At 37.5% G+C, this 19,876-nt stretch overlaps 1 protein-coding gene across 18 annotated transcripts in view; it reads right to left on the bottom strand.

The window, feature by feature from the left end:
• Positions 1-19,876, bottom strand: part of LOC127442008 (discs large homolog 1-like protein) — a 143,824-nt gene that overhangs the window by 31,180 nt on the left and 92,768 nt on the right. For 10 of the 18 annotated variants that reach the window (XM_051699645.1, XM_051699644.1, XM_051699655.1 and 7 more), the window contains 5 exons: positions 18,430-18,528; positions 17,806-17,859; positions 10,875-10,925; positions 2,005-2,129; positions 757-926 (listed from right to left, as the gene is read on the bottom strand). In XM_051699645.1, coding sequence (XP_051555605.1) covers positions 757-926; positions 2,005-2,129; positions 10,875-10,925; positions 17,806-17,859; positions 18,430-18,528 — 499 coding nt within the window. The remainder of the gene's footprint in view (positions 1-756; positions 927-2,004; positions 2,130-10,874; positions 10,926-17,805; positions 17,860-18,429; positions 18,529-19,876) is intronic. The other 8 variants (XM_051699660.1, XM_051699658.1, XM_051699656.1 and 5 more) reach the window with 2 other exon arrangements.

Below are 19,876 nucleotides of genomic sequence, written 5' to 3' on the forward strand. Positions count from 1 at the left end.
TTAAGCTGTACTGTATGCAGTGAAAATACTGTCCTGTATTGACAAAGCACAATAAAGTAAATTTTCAGCAAGTCGTTTAGCAAAAGACAACCAATCCTAAACTAAATAATGCCTTATTAAATATTCATGCTCATTGCACTGTCGCAGAAACTTTCACATGCTGTTTAGTTTCAGCATCAAATGGAAACAGCTAAAAATGTCAAATACGTATGGCAAACATGTTAGCTGGGGAAATGAAGAAACAACTTTACACAGATAAGGATAGTAAGGGATTTTATCACACTAAAATCATGTTAACATGTATAATGTTAATGTCTTGTGGCTATACTTTTGAAACCGTGTGTATTTTAGTGTGTATGGACTGGCCCCATTTCCATTGCAACCACAATTTTTGCCTTTTTTTTTTTTTAAACGAGGCACGAAACGAAATTATTTTTTGTGATAAACAACTTCATGCCACGAATGCTGTTAAGTGAACTTAACTTTTATTCAACCCGGAACATTATTTTAATTACTAACAAGAGTCAAGTATGAACACTGTGAATCATGAACAAAATAATCCAGAATAAGGTTAATCCAGGGTGAAAAATGATCTTAAATGAACAATTTCAAGTGTGAAAAGCCTATCTGAGAATCAACTTTAATATCCAAGGTAGACAGTAAAATCTATAAAGCTGAGTGAAAATACTTCAGATTTGCAGTAGGATGCACTCAATTGCACCACTGTTCTTGGACACTAATTGTGAGTTATTGTACCTTTGGGTCCTTTGATGAGCTTGATCTCCATGACTTTCTCAGAGGGAGACTTTCTCCTCCTGACATACAGTCTGACCAGCGACCCAGCCTCCTTCAATGCCTCCACAGCTTTACTGTGGGTCACGTCCCTGACGTCCACCTCATTTACTCGCAGTATTACGTCATTCACCCTGTGTGGAGCAAAGAACAGGTCTAACACACATTCACACACAAGGGACAGCGTAGTATACATCGAATTCCATCTCATTTGCACAGAGTGCGAGAGGTTAAAGGTGAAATGAGCGATAAAGAAATCCTCAAGTGTGACTGGACACTCACTGTCTAACCCTTACCAACATTAAAATATGAATTAAATGATTTTCGCAATTTTACTTCTTTAATATGTTGTATTTCCAAAGTGTTTTCTATGACAGGTGGTTGACAGGAGGGGAGGGGTTGAAAAATACTGAGGGCTTGGTGACATCAGCGGAGAAAGAAAGTCATTTCAGAGGCGGAGCAAGTTTTTACAATTGAGAGATTTTCTTTAGAATAACGAACAGATTAACTGTTCAAAATAAGCAACTGACCTACAATTCAATGCACAGTGTTTAGTGTTGACTACAGGTTGTAAAAATAACTTAAGTCTATCAAAACAATCTTTAGTTCAAAAGTTTATACATCGCACAGTCACTAAGTATTCCAAAGCCTTTATGACATACATTCATTAACTCTCTGACACACACAATTCAATTTAAAAATAAAGCAAGCAGCCAGCGGCAGGGCTGGCCTCTTTATACTGTGTGTGTGCCGAGCTGTCAGTGTAATGCTGTCAGGACCTCAGCAGTGCCGCTTTAATGAGCCTCTGACAGCACTGAGACACTGGAGGGCTCTATCGGTTAGTAACACCACTCCAAAACAGAACAAATCCATTCATACACAATTCAATGCATGAGGAGGAAATCTATTACATTGCATGGTCAATACAATACAGTACAGTACAATACAATCAACAACAAATACATATCCAAGACATTTACATTGACATTTAAAAAAGTGTTTATTGAAGGGTGTTCTAATATACATATAGTGGCTCTATAAAGTATTTAGACACTTAACCCAAACTTTGGGTCTCAAACCTGCATCAACTGCATGAGCACCTGCATGTGTCAGGAGAATGTATGTTAACCACTGTGCTATTTTAAAGAGATTGTAAAGGTACTGTTTTGTTGAACTATTAAGAGTATGTCAGAATAAATGTTTCAGCCTTACCGTAATCTCCCGTCCTGAGCAGCAGCACCCCCTGGGATGACTTTGGTGATGAAAATGCTAGGGTCTTCACCAATGTGTGGGTTATCTGTGCCACCGGCGATACTGAAGCCCAGGCCTGAATTACCCTACACAGAGAGAAGAAGAGCTGCACATAGAATTCTGGGAATTCAAAACATCAACAACCAAACGCGTCAGTCACTGGGCTATTTTTGTTGTAAACATGTAACCTGTGGTTGACTTGAGCAGGGCTCCAAGTAACAACTATTATGATGATATTTGCTAAATCTGCTAAAGATGTCTTCGATGAATGGATTTAATTTATAATAAAAGACACTTTTTATTTCCTGCATTTTATTGAAAAAGCATCTTACCCAGTGCTCTCCTTCAAACAAAGCGCAAATTGAGATTTAATTGTATGCTATACATTGTGTGCACTGCGCAAAGACTACACTAGTTGATATTGAGAGTTTACATGCACAATTTTTCACCGATTATCCTGAATAAGCCATCAACGTGTGTCCATGTAAACACATGAAATGTTTTTTCTTTATTGGGGTCAGGTCAAAAACAACTTTTGCAAAAAAAAAAAAAAAAGATCGACACAGGCAGATTTTTGCCCTTTACCCTGATTTCGTGTTGCATGTTAACACCTTTACCGGCATTCTTACCGGCTTATCCAATGTGCACAAGTTCTGTTTATGTTCTGATGTCGAAAGCAGAGAATAACCAGATGATTTTAAGTCTCATGTAAACAAGGTTTTCTTGTGTTGTCAGGTTTTTTAATTAGAGGATATTTGGTAGTTACCAGCGTACTGGTATGGATGTAAACACGTCAATGACCACCACTGTTACGTCGTATCACAATTTTTTTTTTTATAGATTCTATTGATCAGTTATTCTAACCATACATTTTCAAGACCTAAAAAATATAATCAGATCACTTATAATTAAAGGTGCACATAGTAATTTATTTTCTGTCGTCTTTGATTTACACTGACACCTAGTGGCTTGGATGCAGCATCATTTAAATGCAATAGTTTTCAGTTACAAATGCCACTGCAGAAATTCACTATATACAGTCAGTTATGATTCATTTAAATTTTGAGTGAAAATGTCCAATAACGGGGCAGTTACTTAGATTGAGTAGTATTCAGCTGGTCATGTGATCCTAACATGGCAGCCCCCATGTGTGCACCCTCTCCATGTAGAATAAAACAGCTTTTATAAGGTTACTGATATGACTGGAGCAGGGCTTGAAATTAGCACCCACCACACACCAAATATGTGGACTTTTTGTGCAGTGGCGGGTAATTTTGGTCATCTGCACGCCACTGTGGCGTGTGACCTGTAACACGTTTCAAAGTGACATGACATAAAATGCCTTTAGACACAATGACCCGCATTCGAAAAAAACACACCTGATTGGATTTTGAAGAACAGATGAAAGAAAAGCCGTTGATGTGCGTGTCTGATTCGCTGTTTGTTCAGAGGTTCAGTGGAAACTCTGCCTCACGACACAGCGAGAGCACTTCTCGCAGTACAATCACGTGTAGAGTTTTCACTCTTTCTTCTCTGTCAGTCATCTGGAAACAGTTTGCCAGAAAAGTGTTGTATTTGTGAAGATGAACGCTGAAAATTATCTGACTGACCATCTCAGGAGGACCTCGAGTTTAGTTTGCTTCAATGCCACCCTGGGCACCAACATGCTCGTGTGGACCCCATTACAGAATGATTATTCAAAAAAACTCTGTAATGTAAAGCCAATACAATGACTTTTATTTTGAAAAACTGAAATGGCTTTTATTTTGAAATTACTTACACATCGTAGCGCATTTCCGTATGTGCGCATTAACAAATGTACCTTGCGTGGATCTCATAATTTGACATACAAATCACAATAATGGTGACAACCAAAAGACAATATAGTAAGTATAAGATGAGCTCTGAATAATCACAAAATGACAAATAACTGCAAGTTACAACAAATATAATAACAGCAGTATATATAAAATATGCAAACAGTAAAGCTATGTGCAATAAACAGTCATTTGCATAATTTATTCATAGCGCAAAGCATTAGTGGGAGCTGAAGTGCGGTTTGCTGAATAATGCTCACACCCAGGGCCGTAACCACAATATACTTTGAGGGACAAGTCCCCCCCAATAATCAGATATGGTCAGATTGTCCCCCCCAATAACTGATATCCTTGTTGCTGTTCTGCTGCAGTTCATTATGCACCGCTGTCTAACTGTCATTAAGTTGTTGCAGGAATAACACAATGGTTTAAAAACGTTTTTTTTTACCACACTCAGTAGTCTAACACTGCTCGTCAATGTCATATGAGATAGCGAATCAAATTGATGAAGGTAGGACTCAAGTTTAAGATGCTAAGCGGGAACCTCATGGATTATCCCAGCGCCACGCATCAGCAAGCAGTTAAACCTCAGGGGTCGACGGACACGCCGGCGCGTCCTGCTGGATTTTTTCCTCATAACAGCGGAAACAACTTAAAATACTCTGTCATTTTTGGGCATACAGATAAGTGTAAGGGTGTGTTCACACTTGGCAGGTTTGGTCCGATTAAAACGAACTCTGGTGCGATTGCTCTGTTAGTGCAGTTCATTTGAACAAGTGTGAACGCTGTCACCCGAACCTTGGTGCGCACCAAACAAGCGGACCGAGACTGCATGGATAGTGTGTCTCGGTCCGCTTCCAAACGAACTCTGGTGCGGTTCGATTGATATATGAATGCAACCTGGACCAAAGACATCTAAACGGACCAAAAACAGGAAGTAATTTGCCTAATACTGACCTCAAGCATACCTGGTTCTTCTCATTATAAGAGATATGTTGCCCATTACAGTTTGGTACAGGTGTCGGAACCGCCGTCAGCCGTCCTTGCAGCATATCTTCGTTTGTGTGTGCAACAGAGGAATTACTGGCACTGTCTTGACTTCTTTACACATTTTATTAGCTCTTCGTTTGTTCTCAGCTGGTAAAAATACCACCATATATAAATATATAAATCTAACGAGTGCATTTCAACCAGCAGCCAGCACTGTTTTACATGTTCGGCAAGTTCCGTCAAAAAAATATACGTCATAAAAGCTGTCCAATCTGGTTGTGACTTTTTCCTGATGCCTTTGGTTTTGTATCGTTAGGTTCAGTGTTAAAAATGCCAGTGTGAACACTAAGCGAACCAGGACTAAATGTATCATTTTCTTTTTTGGTCCGGACCAAGAGGACCAAGAGGAACGAACTACAAGTGTGAACACACCTTAAGACATCATTAGAGACTATAAAGGGTCTACTTTTATTTGTGTACACTCACAATAACAACAAAACCTTGTGCTTTTGTAAAATAAAGAAAATAAACAGGGTGCGCTTTCAGCCGTCTCTGTCTCTGCGAGCATCTTTCTGAAACACGTCACAAAAATGAACTGAAACTCCACGAATACTTATCACACAAACATGAAACATAAGTCTAAAGAAAGCTTAAAATGTCTACTTTTAAATAAAACTATTCAAATTTAAAACAAATATTCTCCTGCAATGTAATCTGTATGAAACAAAATGATGTACATTTTCTCCTGGCTCAGCTAATTATCGCTAATGTGATCACACCCACCAGCAGAGTGCGCTGTTCATACGGTAATGTGCTGAGGCGATCAATGCAAATGGTAAACACCCCCAACAGTGCCTTAAAAAACATCAAGTTCATCATCCGATTCATTCACTTTTCTGCGCGTTTGGAAGATGGCAAGCTACAGAGGTGAGGAAGAGTTCACATGAACGTTTCGATGATGAACGTTTGAAGAGCGACTTGATCCAGCTGAGGATACAATTTCGGATGAGTAAGTCTTTACTTACATTAGTTGACATGCTATTTTATATAAATATGTACATACTTTACAAGTTGGATTATTTCCAGACTTGCCAGCCAGTATTCAAAGTATTGAAATTTGAAATATGTCCTAATAGGCAAGTTTTTGTTACATTTAAATGTTGTTTCAGCTAAAGCAGGTATTTAAATTGTATGCTGTATGATATAAATATGATATGTAATATGATATAAAAATAATATGAATGTTTAGATTATATTTTAACTAGTGTTTATGCTGCCTCATCATCAACGAATCTTGTGCTTGCAAATATCTGTTCGGGTGTAAATGTGTCAAATGTGCTGTAAATATGCCCATATTAGAAAAACAGCCTATTAGAATGATTTCTGAAGGATCAAGTGACACTGATGACTGCAGTAATGATGCTGAAAATTCAGCTTTGATAAATAGCATTTTACAATATATTCAAATAGAAAACAGTTATTTTAAATTGTAAAAATATGTCCCAATATCACTGTTTTTGCTGTATTTTGGATCAAATATATGCAGCCTTGGTGAGCAGAAGAGACTTCTTTTAAAAACATTAAAAAATCTTAAACTTTTAATCGGTAGTGTAGGTCTAAAGTTTTTATGTAAAGTCTTTATGTAAAGAAAATGTATAGTAAGATTACTTCTTTTAACTTAAACTTTATTTTGTGAATAAGCTACAAACAATACATTCAATCATTAAGTCTCCTCACATTCATTCTCTCTCAGGGGAGCAAAAACTAAAAAAAAAAAAAAAAAGGCTACAAGATCCAGTTTTCAAAGGTCTTGTGAACAAATGTTTAGTATGTGTTATATGGCCTTATTTCAGTGACTTAAAATTGTTAACATTATTATAAACTTTATTTTCTCAAAAATACAAACATGTACATACATGTTGCTCACATATTATTGTAGCCCAGTTTGTGCTGAATACAGTGTTATCAGACTTTAGCCATTAATATGTTTTTAAGCAACTGAAAAAAGCACAAATATCAAGGCATGTCAAAACTCGCCAGGGCCCAAAACACCCTCAGACCCCAAAGGGTTAAAGTTAAGAGTTTTTGTGTCATGTGAGATGTATCTAACTAAACATACAATATTTGACCACAGTTTTATGATTGAAATGTTGTAGAGTCCCGACCGACATTAATTTCCAAGGGTGCAAACTATTCATCATTTGGCGAAATTCGCCATTTTGAATTTAAAATATATGTCACGTTCAGTACGTGATTCGTATGTCATTCATAACTGTGAATGTGAAAACATTAACGGAGCAGTTTACAGCATAACAGGCTTAAGACAAAGCATGAATGTGTGTATACTGTAAAGGAATTGAATGAATGTGGTAATCTGGCAGGCTTTTTAAGTAGCTTTTAGAAAATGTTCTTGACATTGGCTAAGAAAATTATCTATAAAAAAAAAATAAAAAAAAATACAAAGTAGAGTGTTATCACCCAGATCAGAACTAGAACATGGTAAGACATGTGACTTCTATTGTGCTTTTAGGTTTTGTCAAGGACAGTGCCATATATTCTTAATGCAAATATTATTAGGTAATAATTCAAAATAAATTTAAGGTTTTCTAAATAATTTATTTGTCTTTAATTCTGTATTTTGTACAGCATCTCCTAAGAATCTGCTTTTAAAAGAGATCATTTTATTGATCTATAAAGGTTGTCTTGTCAGGTTTGTGTTCAAAAAATGAGCCTCCAGTTAAAGTAGTAGTTCACCAAAAATTTAAAATGTACTTTTACTCACTCATTTAATCACCTTTATGTTGTTCAAAACCCATATGCTGGGTTTTTTCTGGGAACATAAAAATAGATATTTTAAGCAGCTCTATTGCATAGAATAACTGTTTATAGTGAGCAGGAGCTGTCAAGCTTCATAAAGGACAAATACTATAAGGACTATTAAAGGTTCAGTATAAAGACATCATAACAGTAGTCCATATGATAAGTGCACTATACTCCAAGATTTCTGGGGCCACACAACAGCTATGTCTTGTATGGACTACTTTTATGGTATATTAATAATGATTTTTTTTTTTTTGCTCTTTGGACCTTGACAGCAGTGGTCAATATGAACTGTTTTTGTATGTAAAAGAGCAGAGTTAGGACTCTTGAAGAAAATATTTTAAGATTCTACTGGGAGGAAAAACAATGAGGGACAACTTGAGGGTAGTAAATAATTTTGTGTATTTTCTTTTTGCTAGCCAGTTGACACAGTCGATATTTTACAGATACACCAATGATGAAAAGAAATTCAAATTATATTCATCTTTTCTCTGAGACAGCACAAAAAAGAAAGATGATTGAAACAGGCAAATTGCTAGCAATGCAGACAGTGTTTGTCTTGTACTGTGTTAACTTGAAAAATACATGTATCTTTTAAAACCAAAATTTATAAAATGTTGGGGCTTTATTGCATTTCAAGCCTTTATTCAGATAATTATTGCATTCAGCACCTTTACTATATTAAAGGACCAAAGAGGACCATTATATTTGTGACCTGTGACCCATGACCTACCCCCCCTCCCCCCCCCCAAAAAAAATGGTTTGGCTATAAAGCTATAAAGTGCTTATTTTAGTGCTTTCTCTAAAAAGAAAAAAACACTCACATTTACAGTGGTTTTATATGTTTTAAAGTTATGAGAATATTTGCACTGTGGGGCCCGTTGTCATGACTAGTATTCAATAGAAATTTTCAGGCAAGACACATTAACTAATGTAAGTCAACATACAAGACAAAGAACATTAAGCAATTATCGAGTGTGGACCACATAAACACCACTCTGTGATCAGTTGTGGATTTAGACTGCAAGTTTGGCTTAAGAAGCAGGCTTTAAGTTCAGCTGACGACAGCATGTAGAGGAGCATTGTTTATTTATGCAGAGTTAATAAATGTGCACTACATAGCAGCGTTGAATTGGGTCACAAAAAAAAAAAAAAGCCGACTGGGGTGGGGGTCTTAGGCAGAGTTGGGGATTAAGTCTTGACTGTGGAAGGCAAGAGGGTGCTCTTTTTTTCCCATCCCTGGTAAATGCAGAGATAGGGTGAATTGGTTAGGCTGAGCGTTTCTTGTGCTTTCTTAACTGCTGATGGCTCTGACATGTTGCATTTTAATTGACATGCTATGCGTTGATAAATGGAGACATTGCAGAGTTAAGTATTAAGCATTTGCTGTGCATCTGCTTGATTTTTAGTAATGGCTGCGGGTAACCAATGTAACCAGAGTCAAACTGTTCTCAAGGGAAATATAACGTAAGGGAAACAATAGAATGACGAGATCAGTGATGCAGTACCTATAAGATGCATCTGCACACCACTCAGCTCTAATCTGAAGTTTATTACCCTGAACTTCATGCATGCAATATGGAAATTGTCTTTAAATTTCACTTCCACTTTATCTGTAAATTAAGACATTGTTTGATTTACTGGCTCATCCACCTACCAATTAGTCAGACCTATTAGACATGCCTGTTGATTACACTGTCCTAGCATGACAAAGTGGACCTTAGTCAGGGTAGACTCCACATTTAATTTGACACAAAGGGAAATGAGGCTGTGAGGGATTATGTTGTACTGTTTAAGTATTTAATACAGCATCCTAAATGTTGTCTATGAATGAACGCAACACGGTGGCACTGCTTTGTTTTTTTTCCGATGACACCCAGCTATGACTTCGGGGGCTGCTCAGTTTTTCTGCACCACTTAGTGCAACTCACAAACAAAACCTTTAAAAATCGTTATCAAGGGACATTCATTATTGACATTCATTGTGTATAGGCAAATTTTCAGTAACAATTCTGTCTTTTTGTGGTTTGAAAAAAAGCTTGAAAAAAGCCTACGCTACATACAGAGAAGTGGCATAATAAACGTTGCCCTTTAGTTTGCACAGTTGCACCAGCGGAGGTATTGCAAGGGGGGCGTGGAAGACTGATCCATCTTCAAATCTCATTCACTTTCACACATTCAACAAAAAAAGTGAAAATACACATTAGAACCGATGTGCGCAATTTCTTTTCCTCTGCCCTTTCTCCTGCCTTGTTTAAACTTTTGCCTGGCACCGCAGCGCATCCTGCACACGCAGCTCTTGACAGCCCAAAGTGTTGATGTCAGGTGCGCTCATATAAACAAGGTCATACTTGCGTGCATGCCAGTTTCAAATGAATGACGAGGTGAATTAGCACTTAAATTTCGGTCTGTTTCTCACAAAACACTATCATATGGCTTCAGAAGAATTTAAATCTAAGGCACGAGTGTTATGGACGACTTTAATGCCGCTTTTATGTGTGCTTTCGGAGCTTGGACAGCCACAAACACGATCCTCTCGTCCCTCAATCTTGTGTTTCACAGATGAAAAAAGTAATACTGATTTTGAACGACGAGGGTGAGTAAATGATGGCGGAAAGGTCTGTTTATATTAAAGTTTATCAGTAGCATTAATCAGGTGCAAATTATTGTCCAGAGGTCCTGACCACTACCAAAACAGCGCGTAGACGGCACTGTCACGTGATACTTGTTACTTTTTTAGTGCTGGCTAGGATGCGACAATCACAAGTCATTTATTATTACTGGATGAGGATTTAAAAAAAAAAAAAAGTTTATAGAGACTACTGAAGCTTATTTCCATTCATAGGTATGAATCCTTGCAATTATCAGTTTTTATTAAAAAATTACTATTCTTGAGTAAAATTTTCTTCAATGAGATATAAAACTGTCTGGTAGTTAAATGCAGATGAATGGAGGATTCAAATTTCTGAGCGGCCAAGCACCCCCTGGAGTGAAGTGTAACTTTTCAATCTGTTTTCATTATATTTTTAAATAAAACCTTTTTTGTCAAATGAAGATGAAAGAAAGTGTAGTTCTAAAAAAAAATATTTTAAAAGCATTTTTTTTTCAGTAAAAACAAAATGATTTTCAATTAGATTATTGGGGGGAGGGGGGGAAGAAACGCAAGAGAAGAAAGGCAAGAGCAGCACTGGTCAGTCCACTCACCCGTTCCAGTGTAATCTCCTCATATTCAAAGTCAGCCTCTGTACCGTTAACCTGTGAAAAAAACAAGATGTCAGACACAATGTGCATACTCATCAATTCATCATATGCACTAGAATTGTACAGTTCAAGTCACAGATGAGTTTGGTAGGATATTGCTGACTGTTGGGTAGACTGCCGACAGCTTTGCTGTAGCTTCCGTTATGTATAGTATGTACATTGTAGCTCAAAGGAAGCAAGGAAGAATTTTGCAACACATATATTGCTTTCATACTTATACTAAACTTTAAATCAATAGTTTTCAATAAATCAATATATATTTCTATTGGATTATGCTATTCACAATGTTTCATTGGATTGTAGTTCATTGTAGTCAATTGCAATTGACAATTAATTGTCTATTTTAGGGCTGTGACGATTAATAGTCTCTTTAAGGGCTTTCACAACTAATTGTCATACAAACTGTCATATTTTTTTTAAGGTGTGGATTTTTTTCTGCATGTGTGCTTCATATACCTTAAGAAGTCATTTTACATATTTAACTTCAAATATATAAATAAAATAATAAAATAGTAATAAACTATGATTTCCTTTTAAGGCTTTAAAAACTTATGAATGACATGAAAAATAATGTTTTAAATATCGAAATATTTCTAAATACTTAAAATGTCTCTTTTTTTGGTCGATTTTACATTTACACTTTTTTTAACTCATATTTTATATATTTTAAACTAAATATATATATATATATATATATATATATATATATATATATATATATATATATATATATACAGGTGCATCTCAATAAATTAGAATGTCGTGGAAAAGTTCATTTATTTCAGTAATTCAACTCAAATTGTGAAACTTGTGTATTAAATAAATTCAATGCACACAGACTGAAGTAGTTTAAGTCTTTGGTTCTTTTAATTGTGATGATTTTGGCTCACATTTAACAAAAACCCACCAATTCACTATCTCAAAAAATTAGAATACATCATAAGACCAATAAAAAAAACATTTTTAGTGAATTGTTGGCCTTCTGGAAAGTATGTTCATTTACTGTATATATACTCAATACTTGGTAGGGGCTCCTTTTGCTTTAATTACTGCCTCAATTCGGCGTGGCATGGAGGTGATCAGTTTGTGGCACTGCTGAGGTGGTATGGAAGCCCAGGTTTCTTTGACAGTGGCCTTCAGCTCATCTGCATTTTTTGGTCTCTTGTTTCTCATTTTCCTCTTGACAATACCCCATAGATTCTCTATGGGGTTCAGGTCTGGTGAGTTTGCTGGCCAGTCAAGCACACCAACACCATGGTCATTTAACCAACTTTTGGTGCTTTTGGCAGTGTGGGCAGGTGCCAAATCCTGCTGGAAAATGAAATCAGCATCTTTAAAAAGCTGGTCAGCAGAAGGAAGCATGAAGTGCTCCAAAATTTCTTGGTAAACGGGTGCAGTGACTTTGGTTTTCAAAAAACACAATGGACCAACACCAGCAGATGACATTGCACCCCAAATCATCACAGACTGTGGAAACTTAACACTGGACTTCAAGCAACTTGGGCTATGAGCTTCTCCACCCTTCCTCCAGACTCTAGGACCTTGGTTTCCAAATGAAATACAAAACTTGCTCTCATCTGAAAAGAGGACTTTGGACCACTGGGCAACAGTCCAGTTCTTCTTCTCCTTAGCCCAGGTAAGACGCCTCTGACGTTGTCTGTGGTTCAGGAGTGGCTTAACAAGAGAAATACGAAAAACTGTAGCCAAATTCCTTGACATGTCTGTGTGTGGTGGCTCTTGATGCCTTGACCCCAGCCTCAGTCCATTCCTTGTGAAGTTCACCCAAATTCTTGAATCGATTTTGCTTGACAATCGTAAGGCTGCGGTTCTCTCGGTTGGTTGTGCATCTTTTTCTTCCACACTTTTTCCTTCCACTCAACTTTCTGTTAACATGCTTGGATACAGCACTCTGTGAACAGCCAGCTTCTTTGGCAATGAATGTTTGTGGCTTACCCTCCTTGTGAAGGGTGTCAATGATTGTCTTCTGGACAACTGTCAGATCAGCAGTCTTCCCCATGATTGTGTAGCCTAGTGAACCAAACTGAGAGACCATTTTGAAGGCTCAGGAAACCTTTGCAGGTGTTTTGGGTTGATTAGCTGATTGGCATGTCACCATATTCTAATTTTTTGAGATAGTGAATTGGTGGGTTTTTGTTAAATGTGAGCCAAAATCATCACAATTAAAAGAACCAAAGACTTAAACTACTTCAGTCTGTGTGCACTGAATTTATTTAATACACGAGTTTCACAATTTGAGTTGAATTACTGAAATAAATGAACTTTTCCACGACATTCTAATTTATTGAGATGCACCTGTATATATATATATTAGTTATATATATTAGTTATATTTATATTATATTATGCATTAGTAAAACATTTCTTTCCAAATTTCTTCACTTTCACTTGTTATTTTAATGTTCTGATTAAACCCACGAGCCCTTATTTGTCATGAAGCAAAACTTTTGAGATTTTGTTTCATAATTTTATCACTCCACAGAAATCGAAAAAGTGTGCATGTCCTCCTCTTTGTCAATGTGTGCCATTAACACAGTGTGTATGAACCAGGAATATTTGCCATTACACGATCGTTTAAAGTGAAACTGGAGCGCTGTGCGTTCACTATCAAAATGTATACTTGTTTGTTTATATTTTCGAAGGAGTTTGGCGCGAGCCTCTGCTGACAGCGAGCGCTTCACTCGCTCTTCAGGACAGGAGCTTGTTGACCTCCGCTATGTGGCTCAGTGATGCTCGGACTCGGAGTTCAACTGAATGGCCCACAAACGCGCCATTCGTGGCATTTATACAGTATATTCGCTTAAAATTCCCTTATTTGGGCATTAAAATGTGATTGGAGTTTGAATGGCCAATAATCGCGGTTGTCTCAAATGACCACGATTAGATAAAATAACAGCAATCAGATGGTTATTTAATAATCGCGACAGGCTTAAAAGACGTTAAGTACACAGTCTTTTAGCCTACCTTTTCGCTTCAAATCAAATTTTGTAATGCTATGATTATAAGGATAGTTCACCCAAAAATGAAAATTCTCTCATCATTTACGCACCCTCGTGCCATTCCAGATGTGTATGACTTTCTTCTGCTGAACACAAATAAAGATTTTTAGAAGAATATTTCAGCTCTGTAGGTCTATACAATGCAAGTGAATGGTGGCCAAAATTTTGAAGCTCTAAAAAGCACAAAGGCCACATTAAAAGTAATCCATAAGACTCCAGTGGTTAAATCCATATCTTCAGAAGCAATTGGTTTTGGGTAAGAACAGACTATAAAATATTACTCCTTTTTCACAAAAATCTTAACATCAGCAGTCTCCTTAACGATCGCAATTTCAAGCTTGGTTACAAACACTTCCTAGCGCACTGCGCATTCGTAAAGCACTAGGAAGTGTAATCGAGCTTGAAATCATGATTCTGCCTAGAGACTGCAATGACAAGATGTACAGTGAAAACTGAGTTACATTTTGGTCTGTTGATACTTACCCTTAGATTACTCCAGAAGACATAGATTAAAACACTGGAGTCGTATGGATTTATTTTATTCTGCCTTTATGTGCTTTTTTGGAGCTTTAAAGTTTTGGTTACCATTCACTTGCATTGTTTTGACCTACAGAGCTGAGATATTCTTCTAAAAATCTTTGTTTGTGTTAAGTAGAAGACAAAGTCATACACATCTGGAATGGCATGAGGGTGAGTAAATCATGAGAGAACTTTCATTTTATGGTGAACTATCCCTCCAACACTGAAGCTGGTTTGTTTGGTTCATGGCTTATAACACTTTTATGAAGGATTTTATGAAATCTTTAAGGAAAAAATGAATGAGAAAAATACTTCCGGAACCAATATGGCTGAAAAAGTGTGCAAGCATTGTTGCGGTGCTCTATTGAGTGCATATATTGATATAGCATCAATATGTCAATGTGTGCACATATATCTTTGTAAGTGTGTGAGATTGATGAGCAGAATGAGGCACAGAGCGATGAAATGACATCAGTAGCACGGTCAGACAGCAGTCACTCAAAACAGAAGAAAAAACCCATTACGCTGCCACTGAAAAGCTAATGATGAGCAGGTGAGTCTCTTACACACAAACATAAGCAAACACAGCTAAGACTCTTCCATGTGCTCCATCAGAAGACCAAAACAACTGACAATATTAACCTTGATGATTGTTGTTGAATGTCTTGGTCCAGGGAAATGTGACTTTAATGTTCATATAGTACTACTATATGATTATCATTCATATTACTTTCTGAAATAATGTGTAGATTATCTATAAAAAGAAAAGCTTTTCACCATTGTAATTGCACAGATTAGGGATATTCATTAAAGATATCACAGGAAACTGTGTAACAGTGTACTGTTTATTTATAAAATGGATATTTCCACTCCTTGGGGTTGATAGGGCCATACTGCTAAATAATATCATGTCTGAACGAAAACTGGATCCTTAATATTTTTATTATTTAGTAACCATTTAAAGCTGCACTATGTAAGATTTCTTTGATTACAATTAACAAAAGTCTATTATTGAGTGAGTGCATAAATAAAATCCTGTTCAAAACTCTGCCCTTGTCTTACCCTGTCTTTACCTGATTCACTACGGTAAGCCTACAAGAATTATTTGTATTTTAAATTGTCGGGTCGTATTTGGCACCAAATCACAGGCTTACATCATTCTTCTTTGCACACTTAAGTCATTTCCTTAAGCACAGAAAAGGACCAGCTACTGTGTCACGTATATGCCAGCTTGAGAAGCTAATGCTGTTCAGTCAGGACATCAGGGGGGACATCATTCTCCGGATGCTGTTAATTGTTGGTGAAGCTGTTTATTTGCTATAATGCTTGAATGTGTGTTTCGGTAGGGTTGTTGAAGCTTATATAGGTTGTCATGCTTTAATAAATTGAACATTACTCATGTGATTACCAATTGCGATGTGTTTAATAGGCTACATTTTCTGGTGCAGTTACTTTAACATGTTTACTAATATTCATGACTTCTGAGTATGTTATAACATTGCTGCAGTTTCAAGATTTCCTAAGTGTGTCTGTCCCTAAGTGTGCGTGTGCTGCTGTCTTTCTACTCCTCTTAAAACTATATTTGACCCCAGTCGCAGAAATGCACAACTTGTCACTTTCCATTGCCTATTTTAAACAGAGTGGACAATGAAAAAATTGCATCTAAAAGCCATAATAGGTACATGCTAATTCCCCATGAATGTATGCTCATCTCAAGTTGATTATAATGTAATGATTTCACTGCCGCAACACAACTCACGTAAAATGTTTTTCCGCAAGTTGCTTGCAATTTTAGGTTTCAACCACAGTTTTCGCTAGACAGCATTAATAAAAGCAATACTGCACTCGATGAAATGCTATACTGTGAATGTAGGCAGAGCTCACAATATTCAATATTCACAATGAACCCTCTTGTTGTTTCAAACCCCTGACTTTCTTAGCCTCCGTCAAAATTCACTTCACATAGCATCTTTTATTCCATACAATGAAAGTGAATGGTAACTGAGGCTAACATTCTGACTAACATCTCCTTTGGTGTTTCACAGAAGAAATAAAGTCATAGAGGTTTGTAACAACATGTTTTTGATGCTTTTCATTTTTGGTTGAAGTATCCCTTTAAGATGCTAACTGTGCAGCATGTAAACAATTTAAGATCCGGATCTGTTCTTGTACGAATTGGATGTCCAACTAGCATTGTTCTCTATGCATAAAGCTCTGTGCTTTACGAATACTCTCGATTGATGTCTTTTGAAACCAAGCTAAACACTAAAACAATCAAATTGGCAAATATGGCTATTAAACAAAAATGTCTGTCCAATAATGGTGCAATATGTGACTGCAGTGAAAACAGTTTTTTCAGAAGAACTCAGCTTTGTTTATGTAATGCATAGAGATGTGGCCTCGCGTATTTATTAGCACTGTAGCCAGCTGCATCTGGTTTGGTCTCAGCACCATGGACAGTGGAACACTGCAAAGGCCCATCTGAACATTGAGTTAATGAACAAGGACATGGCTGTGATGTGTGATCAGTGAAAAATACCCTTTTCAGTGATTTTCATTCAATTGTGATTTGTGATTTTAGTGGCTCATAAATCTTCAAGCCTTCATCACCATATCTGAACAAATTCAATAAATGCAATGATGATGATAATGATGTTAGCCTGATTTCATTCTCAACACATCTCGACTGAGTCACAGCAACACTTCCCACATTATGTAGTTTGCCTAAACAAGTCAACCTTTAAACGTTATTCCCACCCCACTTGCCTTCACAACATAATTTCCACATGGAGTCAATTATGGTCCCCCAATCACAAAAGACAAAGCGCCGATGAGTCCCATGAGGCTCTGTATGCTACTTAGAATCTGTGGTGCTGCTGATAAAGCAAAAATGCTAAAATGAAGGTTGTAATGTATGTGTGGTGCTGGATAAGAAAAACAGACGCAGTGCCCCTGAGTTGCACAATCATGACTACTGACCTTACTACACCACAGGCAAACTCAAGGGAAATGAAGCGGAAAACAAACCATGGAGATGTCATTTTCCCCACAGTGCTCAATGAACACCACCTCAGTAATGATATTCCAAACACTATGCTAACATTAACCTGAGTTCAAAGATCCAACACTGTGGTGCTTGACTCAAAGTCAGTGACTTAAAATAGAAAATCAAATATCGCTTTGAATAAATACTAAAACATGGCTTGTTCCAAGCTGTTAAAGTTGCAAATCAAACAGAAGCAGATAAAACATGTAATTAACATGCACAGTGCTGTTTTGAGCAGGGATTCTTGAAATTAGTGAGAAACAAATGTGAAATAAGTAAAAATGACACTTACATATGGGGCTGAATCCAAACTCTCTGTATTTACCACAACAGGGGGAGGATTTGCCTGCAAGAGAAAACAGTCCAGTTTAGGCATCAGTTTCAGGACATTCTCTGTCCCTTCCAAATTGCACCTGGAACAATCTGTGTTAGTAGAAGCAGTAACTAGGAAAAGCTGTGTTAAGCTTGCAGTGTTCTACGCAGCAAAGGTATATTCACTTACTCTCCACATGACGCTACATTTAACACCACTGGCACTCACACCAGATTAACACAGCGCAGCCAGCATATGTACGTACATGGCATTTTATACTGCAGAACATGCAATGCTGAAGCATGAATGCTATTACGAGCCTAAAGTAGCCTAAAATTAAATCCACTCTCTCTCTCTGTCTCTCTCGCTCAATCACTTTGTCTGTCTTCCTCTGTGGCTCGCTACTTCCTCCGGCTGGTTCACACACAGATGCTATTAGTCAAGGGGAAAGGCCGTAGTACTTTACCCGACTTTGGGGCTGATAATCCTTCAGCCCCATCAACGAGCAGTGGAATGGCAGGGATCAAGACAAAATGACCAGGAAGAGAGCAAAAAAAACAAGCAGGGGACAGAGGGAAAATAGAAAAAAAAAAAAAAAAAGACCTGTGACGTCGATGGAAGGATGACAGCAGGCTCCGCAGGGACAGTGGAGATTGGGATCACAGGGATTATGAGAGTGGAGGGTGGGACAGCATCTGTCTGCTGAACAATAGCATGAAAGGGTAGAGGTCAGGTCACATATATACACAACAACACAACAGCACAGCACTGCATAGGAACCAACCAAGGGGGATGGGTGAAAGTGGGTATCTTTATGAGTGTATGTGCAAGATTGCAGCAAATATGAGAGGCGTCACAGCAGGGAGCTTGGAGACACTCAGTTTGTGATTATTGGAGGATTTCAGATGAGTAGAGAGTAAAAATGAGCATGTGAATAAGAATGAGGCTGTATAATCCACACTGTTGCACATGGTACAGTTATGATGACGACAGAACAGTGGACACAGATATTTTTGGATGGACAGTGCAGTGAGAATTCCTTGTTTAAGGCTAAAGGCTCGGGTATATTTTGTTTTTTCGTCTCACACACGGTTGAGTGCTCAGCCTGCTCAGCCTTTCAAAGCATACTCTTTTGAAGGCAAGCAAATACAAATGCATTCGAAGCCTGCACACTACGACTGCTTTGTGTTTTTCTTTTATGTGGAAAGCCAAAGTATACCTTGGGTTTAACGATGATTAGATGGGTATCTAGCAAATGCCTTGATTTTTAGTGTAGACGGTAGTTCTACTTCATATTTCAGGAGTGCTTTGGCACAGTCTTCTTGTCCTATGTAGATTCATTTGATATAATCTTATGGCCATACTTTATATAAAGTATGTAAACGCCAGTGTTTCTAGCAATGCAAACTCGATTTATTTTTCGAAATGTGTCAGAATGGAATTCATAATGCAATGTACATACTCAAATACATTGCATGTTGCATTCTCAGCATTGCCATAAGAAGTACTAAAGCACTTAAAGAGAATCTTGCTGAGCAAGTTAAACGGTTGACATGTTTATAGCTATTCACTTGAATAAGAACATATGGAACAGAAATTCTAAAACTCCATCATTGCAGTTTGTTACTGCCACAGTAACACAAGTGCGCACATTTAGTATGTAAAATGGGCTTGCAATGTGTTGGCCAAACACAGAGTATGTTTGTAGCATTAAGGCCAAAGTACACTTTGGTTTTCCACGTGCCACTATGCCTCTTGCAGTGTGTGAGACACAAACTTTATAAATCAGCACAGTACACACATTCTGTCTGTTTGCAGCTCAGTTTTTCTAGACATGCGAACAGTCCGCATCTGTGCGCATTGTCTGCCCATGCCCTTAGCGTTGACTGCACTTACAGTATCGCAAAGCAGTTGTAGTGTTCAAACGTGTCTGTACAGGTTTGCAATAAAAAGAGTCTACTTTGAAAGGTTGAGCATTCGACCGTGCGTGAGATGAAGCAGCACGCGGAAAAGGTGTACCCTAGGCTTTAGAGCAGGGGTCGGCAACCTT

The sequence above is a fragment of the Myxocyprinus asiaticus genome, chromosome 6 (assembly GCF_019703515.2).
Source record: "Myxocyprinus asiaticus isolate MX2 ecotype Aquarium Trade chromosome 6, UBuf_Myxa_2, whole genome shotgun sequence".
Taxonomy (NCBI): Eukaryota; Metazoa; Chordata; class Actinopteri; order Cypriniformes; family Catostomidae; genus Myxocyprinus; species Myxocyprinus asiaticus.